The 14,684-nt window shown below is 32.3% G+C and overlaps 2 protein-coding genes across 4 annotated transcripts in view; one reads left to right on the forward strand and one right to left on the reverse strand.

Moving 5' to 3' along the window:
* Positions 1 to 5,298: 5,298 nt before the first annotated feature.
* Positions 5,299 to 5,742, forward strand: LOC145242772 (uncharacterized). The gene has a single exon (XM_080105910.1). It carries the CDS (start codon positions 5,299 to 5,301, stop codon positions 5,740 to 5,742), a length of 444 nt encoding a protein of 147 aa, XP_079962036.1.
* A 1,287-nt stretch (positions 5,743 to 7,029) lies between these two features.
* LOC145242179 (SMC5-SMC6 complex localization factor protein 2-like) overlaps positions 7,030 to 14,684 on the reverse strand; it is a 79,079-nt gene continuing 71,424 nt past the window's right edge. For all 3 annotated transcript variants that reach the window (XM_080105174.1, XM_080105172.1, XM_080105173.1), the window contains 3 exons: positions 13,953 to 14,036; positions 12,194 to 12,262; positions 7,030 to 7,673 (listed from right to left, as the gene is read on the reverse strand). In XM_080105174.1, coding sequence (XP_079961300.1) covers positions 7,524 to 7,673; positions 12,194 to 12,262; positions 13,953 to 14,036 — 303 coding nt within the window. In that variant the 3' untranslated portion in view covers positions 7,030 to 7,523. The remainder of the gene's footprint in view (positions 7,674 to 12,193; positions 12,263 to 13,952; positions 14,037 to 14,684) is intronic.

Below are 14,684 nucleotides of genomic sequence, written 5' to 3' on the forward strand. Positions count from 1 at the left end.
TTAAAACTGTAAAAGTATTTATCCAAAGTAGCAGAGACAAAATAGGCTTAGTTTAATGTTCTATTGATTTTTATATATTACTAGTGGAGGTACCCGGCATTGTCCGAGTGTTTGTAGGTGTGTGTGTTGGGGAGGGGGGATAGATAAAAAAAGAAGGCTCAAAACCAAATATTCAAAAAAACATGGACAAAAAAAACGGCTAAAAAAGTTTTGGGAGGGAGGTAGGTGCGAACCTGATGGGAGGGGGGGCGATGGTACCTGGCGTTGCCCGGATGTTTGTATGTGTGTCTTGGGGGAGGGTAGATAAAAAAAAGTAAAAAAAACAAAAAAAAACAAAAACAAAAAAACCTGAGGCCTCGAAGTTAATAGTCTGACAACATATCGCGAGGCCAAAAAGCCAGGGATCTTTGATCAGTCGAAAATGAGCATTTAAAAATGAATGTCGTTTTTCTTGGTCATAGCAGCAGTAGAAGCTGCAGCAAACGAATTCAGAGCGTGAATTTTGTCGTCGTATAAAAACGGGCGAAATAAAATATTTTTACGACCACGTTTTGTAAATGTGAGATATCATCTGTGTAGCATACAAAAAGTTATAAGAATGAGTGAGCAAGCCGAGAAGCAGTGGGAAAAAAGCCTTTGGCGGATATACAGAAAAAATGCACACACACACACATTTTCGCTTTTATATATATATAGATAAAGTTGCGATTTCAAAAATAAAAAAAATATATCCATATGACTTAGGTTCATCAACTTGATTCAAAACCGAATCCCAAACTTATGAATATATATATATATATATATATATATATATATATATATATAAACTTTAGTTCCTTTAGCGATAATCGAAACCAAAACCAAAACTTAGGAAAGATTCTTGATAAAATTATTTATAAAAAAATAGATTACTAAGGTGCCATCAGCTAAAATCGAAACCGAAACCAAGACTTATGAAAAATTCTTGATAGAATTACTTTAAAAAATAGATTATTGGACTGCCATTAGCTACAATCGAAACCAAAACCAAAACTTATGAGGAATTCTTGATAAAATTATATATATAAAAAAAAAATAGATGACTTAAGTGCCATCAGCTATAATGGAAACCGAAACCAAAATTATGAAGAATTCTTAGTAAAATTATTTATAAAACGATTAAATGACTTGAGTGCCATCAGCTATAATCGAAACCAAAACCAAAATTTATAAAGAATTATTAGTAAAATTATTTATGACAAGAAATGGAAGTACATAACAATTAAACGACCCGGATGTAAGCGTGACACAGAAAATAACACACACGCTATCGTATTAATATATAGATTGTTTCTTATGAGTTTTCATTATTGAGTATGGAGATATGTGGAAGAGGTCGGCAGAGTTGTTAGAACAGAGCAGAGATGGAAAAGAACAAAAAGGAAGGAAGACTTTTGTTTATTGACCAAATTAAGGAAGTTAAGTCGGATGGAATTAATTTAACTTATTGTTGGGGATGCACCCCTACTGCCGAGAATAATGAATTATTCCATGACATTATTTCCGGATAACGAGGACCGGTTGACAAAGTCAATCAGAGATGGACATGCGGGGAGTATGGTTGTCACCAACAAGTCGAGCAGTCGAGCAACGATATTGCTCAGTTTATCTTTTAAATATGTATTAACGGAAATACATGAAATTGTTACTGTGTTCTTCCTCGTCAATTATTCAAAGACTAATATCACAACGCTTCTTGTGTGACTGCTGGATGTATCACGTTTTATGTAGATGTTATTTGTTTGTTCCTATATACAATGCCTCCCCACAGGACAGAGTTAGACACCAGGGTCGTTTTTTAATGTCGAGAAAAGGAACAAAAATAAAAATTGTCTCAGTTGTGAAGGATTTCTCCTCCACTGACAGAACAAGAAATTGAAGTGCAGAAGATGAACAGATACTACACTTTGAGATTACACTTTGATCTTAACCTGAAGGCCAAGTGCTTTGTTTTGGTTTAGTTTGTGATACTTTTGAATGAATGAATTGATAATTATATCAAAGGCAATGCCGAGTAGATTTTTTTTTTTGCATCAAATTACATAACAAAATACATTTATGTTATTTTTTCCCAGGCAATTATAGCCCTTTTTTTTTTTTTTTTTTTTCTTTTACACGGTGGTCACCACTTATCAAGGCCCGGAAGCCACTCAGGGATAAGGGTTAGCCTATACCCTAGAGTCTCATGCTTATGCAATTATCAGTATAGTAACAATTACTGCTAGGCTGAGGATTCGAAACCAGTCACAAAGTCAACCACGACTCCATAGACAAGCATTCTACCTCTATGCTACCAACAATTAATGGAAATAATATGCATATAAATGTGAAGTTAGCGAGCATACACAGAAAACAGTCAGAGAGTATTCAATGACAGAAAGTTGAAATGTTGCATTTTGCACTCAGGTTGACCGCTTTTTCTTAATTCCCTTAAGAGAAATCACCTTTAATTTCTTAAAAAGGGTTTTTATATTAGCACAATATTCATCTCATGGCAGGTATAAACAATAAATATAACATTAGCACCTCCTAAATTATATGGTTAGATATGGTACTAGTATCTGCTAAATGGTATAATTAGACATAGCATAAGTATCTGCTAAATAGAAGAGTTAGATATAGAACTAGCACCTGCTAAATGGAATAGTTCAATATAACATTAGAACCTTGTAAATGGTATAGCTAAATAAAACATTAGTACCTGCTTAATGCTATAGTTAAATATAGCATCAGAATTATAGAATAGTTAAATATTAGCACCTGTTAATGGTATGATTAAATATAGCATTACTACCTCCTAAATGGCATAGTTAGATATAGTATTACCACCTGCTAAATAGTAAAGTTAAATATAGTATTAGCAGCTCCTAAATGGTATGATAAAACATAGCATAAACACCTAAATGGTATAGTTAAATATAGTATTAGTACCTGCTAAATAATCTTGTTACATATAGCATTATCAATTGCTAAAAGGTATGGTTAAACATAATCTTAGTACCTGCTAAATGGTATACTTTAATATAGCATACGTACCTACTAACTGGTATAGTTAGATATAGCATTAGGACCTTCTAAATGGTATATTTAAATATAGCATTAAAACCTGCTAAATAGTAAAGTAAGATATGGCATTTGCACCCTCTAAATAGTATAGTAAAAAATATTAGCACAACCTAAATGGTATAGTTATACATAGCATAAGTACCTGCTAAATGGTAAAGTTTAGTACCTGCAAAATGGTATAGTAAAATATATTATTAGCACCTCTTAAACAGTATAGTTAGATATAGCATTAATACCTTCTAAATTGTATAGTTAAATATAAAATTAGCACCTGCTAGTTTAGCATTTAGCAGGTGCTAATGTTATAGTTAAATATAGCATTAGTACCTGCTAAAAAGTATATTTAAATATAGTATCAGTACATCCTAAATGGTAAAGTTAAATATATCATTAGTACCTGCGAAATAGTATATAGTTAAATATAGCATTAGAAATATGAAATAGTTAGATATTAGCATCAGCTAAATGGTAAAGTTAAATATAGCATTAGTACCTTCTAAATGGTATTATTAAATATAGCATTAGCTATATGGTATAGTTAACTATAGCATTAGTTCCTCTTAAATAGTATTGTTTAATAAAGCATTAACCACTACTAAATGGTATAGTTAAATATAGCATTAGCACCTGCTAAATGGTATAGTTAGATATAGCATTAGCATCTGCTTAATGGTATAGTTAATTATAGCATTAGTTCATGCTAAATGGTATTGTTAAATATAACATTACCAGCTAAATGGTAAAGTTCAAAACAAGCAGATGTGGGCAAATCATTTACCCTGTTGCCTAGAATACATATTTCATAATAAGTTCAATAATTTAGGATTTTTCCAAACACATACAAATATTATTGACACTGAAGCACATATATCAATCCTTTTAACAATGTATTACCTAATATAGTTCCAGGTTTGGTGTATAGCAATTATTTCTTTTATTTATTTATTTTTTTATCTAACTTATTTAAAAAAAATTTTTCATGATGGGCGCAAGTTTGTGTGAGTGAACCTGCTTCCCTAAATCGTAAACTTAACATAAATGAAAATAAATGAATAAAAAAAATTATGTGTCTATACGTGACTCATCGAGTTGTCGAAAATATACACTTCCAAATTCATACTGATCGTTTGTTTTTTTTATACATATGCAAACTTTAAATGTTAATTATTATAAAGAAAAAAAGTGTGTGTCCATGTTTAAGTATTGAAAGAAATCAACTGAAGAAATCTTTCTTGGAGGCATCATTGTTTTTGCGCAGAGATGAATTTATTAGATATCAAATGAGCAATGAAATATATTCCTCTCTACAAAGTTATTTTTTGGCCGAAAAGAAACGATTTGGTTTAAAAATATATATTTACCAAAATCTATATTTAAAATCAAAAATAAAGAAAAATCTTTTATGATGTATGTACCCTTGATGGAACAAAAATGTCATATTCCAAAAATTACATAAATTGATCATTTATTTGATTTTTTTTTTTTACTAAGAAACTCAAATTTTATGAGGAAGTAAGGCAGAGTGTCTCACTCCACCATCTTGAGTAAACAAAGGGAGATAACTCAATTCCAACTTCTGAGATTCTTTGCTTTCAGCCTTGTAATTTACCATTAATCACTAAAAATCATAAAAAAATGATTTTATATATAATAAACTATTTTATCAATCTGTGTGATTTTCGGAACATGATCTTTTTGTTCTGTTACAGGTACATCAAAGATTTTTCTGGATCTTTGTTTTTTAATATAGGTAGAATTCTGGACACCCACTAAAGATTTTTGTTAAGCCTTAAAAAAAACTTACTTTTTATATAGGTTGGGGCAAAAGTCCTGTTACAAAATTTTTTTAATTATTTTTCTTGATATTATTAAAATAAATTAATTAAATAACTACTGTTATTATATGATAGGTTAATATACAATTTCTTATTTTTCAGAAACAAAAGATACTCATTTTTTAACAATGAATTGAAGAGAAAATTCATTATAGAGCAGCATGAGAAGGACCTGCAACGAGAAATATTCAAATCAGGGAAAAACTTCAAAATCAACAGAATGTTTATAAAATGTTGATTGATTGTTACTTAGAAATTCTGTCAATCAAAGACAACAATCAGGCCATCTGAGCATCTCCAGAACACCTAAACTCATAAAAAATGTGAAGGAAAACTCATGCAAAATCCAAGAAGAGCCATGCGACAAATGGCAAGCGAAGCACAAACATCACCAAGGACTATGCAAAGAATATGTCGAAGTGACCTACCGATGTCATTCTATAAGCTTCAAAAGAGACAGCTTCTCTCTGCACGCACAATTGAAAAGAAACTCACCAGAAGTCGACTCTTGGCGAACCGTATCAGAGAAGGTAGGTTCAACAGCATCATCTTCACGGATGAAAAGTTATTCTCACTTCAACAGTCCAACAATCATCAAAATGACAGAGTCCTTGCGAGAAGTCATGAGGCAATAATTGGTAATGCAGGAGAAGTTTTCAGAATGCAGGAACTAGCTTCAGTGATGGTCTGGGCAGCCATTTCTGAAAGAAGGAAATCTCCACTTGTTTTTCTCTGTCACGGGGTGAAGATTAACAAAGAACGTCATACTGGAGACATTCTTAAAGGTGAACTAATCCCATGACATAATTTTGTGTACAGTGATAAAGTTTGGAATCTCCAACAAGATGGGGCGACAAGCCACACTGCTTGAGTAACACAGCAGTGGTGTAGAGACAACTGTCCATCCTGAATCAGCAAAGAAGAATAGCTTTCTTCGTCACTTGAGCTTAACGCTCTTGATTATTCTTTGGGGTCAATACTGGAGAGTGAAGCCTGCTCTACTTCTTACCAAAATATTAAAGCTGTAAAGATAAAATTGAACAAATGCGGGCAGAAAATATTCTTAGATGTTGTGCGTGCTGCTATAGATAATTTCTCCAAAAGACTTTGTAGTGCAGTGAAGACTCGAGGGAAACATTTTTGATAATACTTTTGCCATTTTGTTCTTTCAGTATTTGCTTATTATTTTCTGTAATTGAATTTTGAAATACAATTTTTGTTGGGATAAATCGGAGTTTTATTTTGTAACATATTTATGCCCACCCTGCATACGTAATCATCAGTCGATCAAAGTTGATTTAATAAATCCTACTTTTATTATAAATATTATGACATTATGCTGTTATCTGACAACCTCATTAGCGCCCAGGCACCTCTATCTTCTCTTGAATCAGCAGCGAACAGTACAGGGCTTCACCTGAATGCTGCCAAGACTAAGTGTATGCCAATTAACATTTGCAACAATCACAAAATTAAAACCCTCACAAATAACATCCTCAAATATGTTGAAAACTACAAGTATCTAGGATCACACACCAGGAACTCTGAGAAAAGGCATGGCATGGACTGCTTGTAACAAAATGAATGAGATCTGGAAATCCAATCTTGCTTGCAAATTCAAAATCCAAATTTTCTGCATACTTATTGAACGAATTTGACTCTATGGATCTGAAACTTGGACTCTTTCAGCAAAACAACGTCATTTGGATGGATGGTACACGTCATTTGAAAAGAGTACTCATTCTCTCATGGCGAAATCACCCAACTTTAGAAATGGTATATGGAGACTTACCGAAAATATCAACCTCAGTTTGCAAGAGACGTGTTCAGCTTGCTGGGCACTGTGCACGTGCCACAGATGAACTTGTTTCATCATTTGTGGAATCACCTATCATCTCACAATCGATTACGAAAGTTAAGTTTTCCAGATAAGAAACAACGAGATACATTCATCTCCAAGGAAGATCTTTTGGGTGCTGTGACAGATAGGGAACACTGGAAGGGTTTAGGGAGTTCTATTTCGGTTGAGGCCACAGGATGATGATAATGATGATGATGATGATTTATTATAAAAATAACCAGATGTAACTACCTGGAATTGCCCAGAATGCAATAAAATTATTTTAGTTTTTAAGGTTTATTGTTTAAACATTTTTTTAAACTTATACAGAAAAATAAAATAAAATTTCAGTTGTACAGAAAACAACTTTTTATATTCTTTCATTAAAATATGAGTTATTTCCCCTTTTCTGATTTTTATTTTTTTCAGTCATAATTGAAAAATGTTCCCATATTACCAGTCCAGGCAGAACAGCATATTTTTTTTTTTTTTTTTTGATAAATTAATTGCAGTGAAATACGTTATTATATTGTACAGCAATAACAGAATGAGTTTTTTAATGTTTAAGAAATGTGCAGACCACAGGGTTGTCCTGTCTATGAAGTGCAGGACGCAAAACTTTCATTTCCAATTTATAAATAAAATTCTATTATTGCAATGACCTTTGCTGCTGACAAAACGATTGAGCATTTTCTGCTTGTAAAAGTTCCAGCCTAGAATGACTCACAGAGGAAATTACAAGTTCAGATTTCCGGTAGACTGAGGATGCTGGACACAGAGCTGGAGAAGCTACTGGAGTTTGTGTCGGAATCCGAATCATAAGTCCGAGGTGTCATTTCTGCAGTCGTTGGGGACATCAGGGACTGCTGACGGGTAAAGGCAAACAGACTTTTCTGAAAAACAGAAGACGGTGAAACATTTTATTCATTTTTTAAATTTTTATTTCAAGATTAAGTGTAAATCCAGTAGCGTGAATATGTTAGCAACTGAAAAGAATGAAATATAGCCCTTTATGAGGGAGCTCTTGAGCTCCCCACACGTCAAAGCCTTCTATTCATGTTCTTTTTGTCCTCATGAGGAGACGCATAAGTTTATTTTTCATCTCAAAATGTCAGTGCTCATCCAATCTGAAGATTGACACATGTTTATAAAATCTCAGCACAATAGCGGTACATAATTAAAAAGGTCAAGTCAAGTCAATTATCTTACAGACTTTATAAATGTAATAACAAGTATATCTTTTTGGTTTTCATAAACGGGTATACCTATCGCTCTCTCGATGAAAGGGTAATTGTAATTCAATTCCTTCTTTTCTAGAACTGCCTGCCTATGGAACTATTCTGCTAAGCTGCTTTCCAGCTGACTAAATTAAAATCTTCAAGTCCAATGTAAACAAGTTTTTGTTGAGCTGTCTCCTGAAATAATCAAATTCTATCCAATTTCCACCACTAACAATCACTACGTTGTTGTCGTACTGACCACCGTATATTCATTAATCCTTATCCTTGAGTGGCTTTCAGGACTTGATAAGTGGTAACTCTCTTGGAAAAAAAAAAAATAAATAAAAATAAAGTTGAAGCCAAGATTTTGTATTCGGATCACATCTTTACTGAGAATGGAGCTCAAGTTAAAAATGTTCCTTAATTTTTAAAATAAATAAAGTTGCATTTTTATAAACCATTTTTTTTTTCTTATTGTATACCATGCACAACTCAAGCAGAACGGTCCCTACTAAATTAATGACAATGAAAATCTTGTCACTCATGATGCTTAACAACATCAAGAAAACCCAATGACAAGACCTGCCAAACAAACGTAGCCAACATATCAATCCCTTGGGATGTGTCTACTATTTCATTGTTAATATTATCTAAATAACTTATCATTTATTTCCCCTGAGGAGCTGATTGCCACGCCCAGGACATAACAATTATTCCAGAAATATACTCATAACACAGACAAACCAAGAAAATCCATGAGATAAATGGCAAAAGAAATGCAAACATCACCATGGACTATACGGAGAATATGTCGAAAGTGACCTACAGATGTCACTCTATAAGCTCCAACAGCGACTGATACTCTCTGCAACCACAATTGTAAAGATACTCATCAGAAGTCAACTCTTATTAAACCGTATCAGAAAGGGCACGCTCAATAACATCATCTTCATGGACGAAAAGTTATTCTCACTTCAGCAGTTCCACAATCATCAAAATGATAGATGATAGAGTCCTCGTGAGAAGTCGTGAAACAATATCTGATAATGCAGAAATCAGCATCAGTGATGATTTGAGGAGCCATTTCCGAGAGATTAAAATCTTCATTTGTTTTTCTCCCTCAAGGGTCAAGATTAATAAAGAACGTTACACTGAGGACAATCTTGAGGATGCACTGACCCCATGGTTTAATTCTGTGTTTGGTGATGAAGTTTGAACTCTCCAACAAAATGGTGCGATAAGCAACAGTGCTTATATAACACAACAGTGGCGTAGAAACAACTGTTTGTCCTGGATGACCTCTCTCATTCTAGAGAGTAAAGCTTGCTCTACTCCTTGTAAAAATATTAAAGCTGTAAAGATAAAATTGAACAAATGCTGGCAGAAAATATTCTTAGATGTTGTGCGTGCTGCTATAGATAATTTCTCCAAAAGACTTTGTAGTGTAGTGAAGACTTGAAGGAAACATTTTTGATAATACTTTTGCCATTTTGTTCCTTCAGTATTTGCTTTTCATTTTCTGTAATTGAGTCTTCATTTTCTGTAATTGGGTCTTCATTTTCTGTAATTGGGTCTTCATTTTCTGTAATTGGGTCTTCATTTTCTGTAATTGGGTCTTCATTTTCTGTAATTGGGTCTTCATTTTCTGTAATTGGGTCTTCATTTTCTGTAATTGGGTCTTCATTTTCTGTAATTGGGTCTTCATTTTCTGTAATTGGGTCTTCATTTTCTGTAATTGGGTCTTCATTTTCTGTAATTAGGTCTTCATTTTCTGTAATTGGGTCTTCATTTTCTGTAATTAGGTTTTCATTTTCTGTAATTGGGTCTTCATTTTCTGTAATTAGGTTTTCATTTTCTGTAATTGGGTTTTCATTTTCTGTAATTAGGTTTTCATTTTCTGTAATTGGGTCTTCATTTTCTGTAATTGGGTCTTCATTTTCTGTAATTAGGTTTTCATTTTCTGTAATTGGGTCTTCATTTTCTGTAATTGGGTCTTCATTTTCTGTAATTGGGTCTTCATTTTCTGTAATTGGGTCTTCATTTTCTGTAATTGGGTCTTCATTTTCTGTAATTGGGTCTTCATTTTCTGTAATTGGGTCTTCATTTTCTGTAATTGGGTCTTCATTTTCTGTAATTGGGTCTTCATTTTCTGTAATTGGGTCTTCATTTTCTGTAATTGGGTCTTCATTTTCTGTAATTGGGTCTTCATTTTCTGTAATTGGGTTTTCATTTTCTGTAATTGGGTCTTCATTTTCTGTAATTGGGTCTTCATTTTCTGTAATTGGGTCTTCATTTTCTGTAATTGGGTTTTCATTTTCTGTAATTGGGTTTTCATTTTCTGTAATTGGGTTTTCATTTTCTGTAATTGGGTTTTCATTTTCTGTAATTGGGTCTTCATTTTCTGTAATTAGGTTTTCATTTTCTGTAATTGGGTCTTCATTTTCTGTAATTGGGTTTTCATTTTCTGTAATTGGGTTTTCATTTTCTGTAATTGGGTTTTCATTTTCTGTAATTGGGTCTTCATTTTCTGTAATTGGGTCTTCATTTTATGTAATTGGGTTTTCATTTTCTGTAATTGGGTTTTCATTTTCTGTAATTGGGTCTTCATTTTCTGTAATTGGGTCTTCATTTTATGTAATTGGGTTTTCATTTTCTGTAATTAGGTTTTCATTTTCTGTAATTGGGTTTTCATTTTCTGTAATTGGGTTTTCATTTTCTGTAATTGGGTCTTCATTTTCTGTAATTGGGTCTTCATTTTATGTAATTGGGTTTTCATTTTCTGTAATTGGGTCTTCATTTTCTGTAATTGGGTCTTCATTTTATGTAATTGGGTTTTCATTTTCTGTAATTAGGTTTTCATTTTCTGTAATTGGGTCTTCATTTTCTGTAATTGGGTTTTCATTTTCTGTAATTGGGTCTTCATTTTCTGTAATTGGGTTTTCATTTTCTGTAATTGGGTTTTGTAATAAATTATTTTGTTAGGATAAATCTGAGTTTTATTTTGTAACAGTATTTATGCCGCATCTGGAATATGTACGGTTTTGCTGATGAGAGTTTGAAAGTAATGCTATACAAAATTTAACTTTTTTTTCAAAATTTTGTTAGCCTTTAAAATCAATGATTTGATTGACTTTTAAAAACATTACATTATTTGGCAATAGTCAGCTAATGTACTTCCTAACTTCAGGTGTGTCTGCTACATTAGCTGACGATACCCATTAGTTTGATTTCCAAACTTCTAAAAAAAAAAAAAAAAAAAAAAAAAAAAAATTCATATGAGACTTTACTTCAAAAAACTATTGTAAACAACACCAGACATATTTTTTGTTTCCACAATAAAGTCATCTCTCTTAAGGTTAATACTAGTAAAATAAAAAAATAAACAAAAAGAAGAAATCTTGCTTTGAGGACATATTTGTTGAAAGATTCAACCTTTTAAATAAACTAGTCTGGGTGCCTGGCATTGCCCGGGTGTTTGGAGGTGTGTGTTGAGCAAAAAAAAAAAAAAAAAGTGGTAGCAGGCAGGCTTGAACCCGTGACATGAAGGCGGAAAAGAAAGTGAAGGAAAATCTGACGTCTTACGGCTACTCCATGACGCAACGTTCGAAACGTTAAAATTAGGCAAAGTCAATCCAACTGCTACAATGACTTGCAAAAATGGCTCGCAAAAAATCGACCACTCCTTGTAGAAAACTGCCCAGTTGAGGGTGAAAGAATTAATATTTTTTGGTCAATTTTTCGATATTTGTTGTCCAAGATGTTGAGCTTCAAAATGATATCTCGTGAAAATCTGTCACCTCTGTCAAAAGTTTTAGGCAGACATACAAACATACATACATTTAAACAGAAAGGTAAGATTTATATTATAGATGATTTTATCATTTAACATTTTTGTTTTTACATTTTGGTTTTCAAATTTCTATAAAAGATGGTTTTCAGATTTCAACAAAATACAAAATAAATGAAAAGGTCTTTGAATGACATCTACAGCATAGATCATTTTTAGGAATGTTTACTAATTTCAACATGGCATGCAAGTACATAATAGTGGTTTTATCTAAAATACATTTTTTGAAACTGAATTATATTGCATAAGTACGAAAGTTTGAAAGACTAAAAAAAAATGGTAATAACTTAGTTGTAAACACAATTTTATGAAAAAAAAAAAACATTAAAAAAATAAATAAATTTACCTGAGTGAGACTGAGTGATTCGATAAGGATTTTCCATTTTGTACACAAAACTACCAATTTGCTCTTAACCTGTGGAAATTTAATTGAAAAAAAAACAAAAAAAAGATACAATTCAGAAAGACAACATTCTATATATAAAGCAAAGATGTTTATGTATCTGCCCATACATCAGTCGTATATGGTTTTTCTCTGTATATTTGGAATCAGTCTGTTCTTACAAATGTCTTAGCCTGGTTTAAAACCATGTAAAGTTTTTCATTTTAATAATATAATCTATAAAGTTATCTTGTCGGATTTTTAAAGTCAGACCTAATTAGCATTTAAGCTTACAAATCAAACTTGCTTCTAACTAGTCAATTTTCATTTGTTATTGTTATACTATGTTATTGGTAATATAGTAATGTACTTTGCTATAAATTTATTTCCCAAATTACTTAGTCCTGCACAGATGACGGCTAATTTGAAACATTTTTAAATAATCACCTAAAAGTATAAACAAAATCAGAATGGAATAACCCCATTAAAATTGAAGAATGTGATAGAAATTTGTATTATTTGAACTACGGTTCTTATCTTGTGTTATTCTCACGTTTCGGCCAATGTAAACTCTGACCTTTTTTCAGGTGTATTTTGCCAAACTCAAGAATCTGCATGGAATTTCAAATGGAACCCTTTATTTAAGACACAGGGGTAGTATGCTCTTGTTCTGTCAGCCATAACCAGGTAGAAAACCTAAGTAATTCTCAGTTGTATTCTTAGTATCATCTCACGTTAAGTATTGAACCTTCAACATTGAGACGAGTTTCACTTAGAACTAAATGTTACCTAGTACAAGGTGAGACAAAATTGTCACCCTAGTACAGACGACATGATTCCAATTCTGTTTGATGAAAACAGGTTTTCTTTTTTTGTTGTAGACCATCTACTAGTTGTCCAGTTGTGTACAAATCCCAAGAGTGATAGGAGCCTTCTATCATGTCTGAAAGTGACACAATGTTCAACGAGCGAGATCGGAGATGTGCTGCTGTACAAATCATGCTCTCTACCAATCCAAGTTATGACAACAGGACCATTGCCAGCACCCTCAAAATGCATCGCTGGATTGCCATGAATAACAGACGTGCCCAGGGTGATGAAAACAAAGTTTCCGGCCATGAGTGATGAGTTCAAGTAATACGAAAAATAAAAGCAAATGAGGAGATAACAGCATATTAAATGGTTTGTTAATATTCAAATATAGAATATCCACATTATCCTCTTTCATCTGATATCCATTTATAATGTCAATACTTTTACAAATATTAAAATAATGTTCATTTATAACAGACGAAACTATGATTGCAATTTATATCACCGTCATCTACTATATAAAATAAAGTCAGTCAAATTTTCGACTTTAAAACTAAATAACAATGCATCTGAGAAATCGTTATTTGATTCTAACTAGCCAATTCATAATTTTTATTTATGTCTTTTTTGATAAAAAAATCCAATCTATTTCTTCAATTGCATACTATATCTGTTGCAATATTTTGTTAAAATACATTTCGCAATCCACACCAGTTTTTTTCATTGAATATTCATCTTTGTACATTAGACCATCAGAAAATTAAATTTGGTTTATAATTATTTTAATGCCATAACAACGGACAATAGATTGACATAAATGAAATACATATAAACATTTTGAATAAAATGTTATTGTGTAAAAAACTGTGTAAAACAAAGAATAAAAGGAAAGAGGATAAAAAATATTTACTGTTGAGCATGCAACCATACGGCCATTGTCTCTGAGCATTTCAGACAACTGAGTAACACGGTCCATCAGTTTATGTAAATCCTCCTGAAATAATAAATTTAAAAGAAAAATAACAAAATTAAAAACGATTAAAATATTTACAGAAATTGAAAGAAGTTGAAGAAAGAGAGAGTTATAATTACATAGTCTTTCTTTCTCATCAAATTTTTCTTAGAGTTCATATATATTAGATCCATTGCTCTTTTTGATTCTCATAAAATAGGTTCTCTCTTTCGCTCAAAACACTTTCTCACATTGAGACTATTTTCTATTTCTATAAATCTACTATCAAACTATGCATGAAGCGTTGTTGTCATATTTGTGCTGGTGAATTTCTCGTCTCATTTCAGGGTTCTTGATAAGATGCAGAAACGTATCTGCAATTTAATTGGTCCCCACCATTTCTTCTTGTCTGCAACCAGTAACTGCTTTCCAAGGATTGTGGGCTTGTGTAACTTTCTTCCTGCTGTTTTTCCCCTACCTATAGCTTTGATCTTTGCAAGACTAGGGTCAATAGGTATCTCCTGTCTTTGCGTTTTTGTCAGCTTCTTACATCAAGTGGCTTCACACCTTGCCTGCAGTGATTTCCATAAAAAAAAAATCACATATATACATCGTACCAACAGCAGTTACAATCAGTCATAGTAATTTTCTGTTTGGTTAACAAAAACTTTCATCATCAGAGTATCTACA

This window comes from Euprymna scolopes, chromosome 21, assembly GCF_053919585.1.
Source record: "Euprymna scolopes isolate OS-2025 chromosome 21, ASM5391958v1, whole genome shotgun sequence".
Classification (NCBI taxonomy): Eukaryota; Metazoa; Mollusca; class Cephalopoda; order Sepiida; family Sepiolidae; genus Euprymna; species Euprymna scolopes.

Bases quoted from the DNA above. Each gene is read 5' to 3' on its own strand.
- LOC145242772 (XM_080105910.1), top strand. From the start codon at position 5,299: ATGCGACAAATGGCAAGCGAAGCACAAACATCACCAAGGACTATGCAA.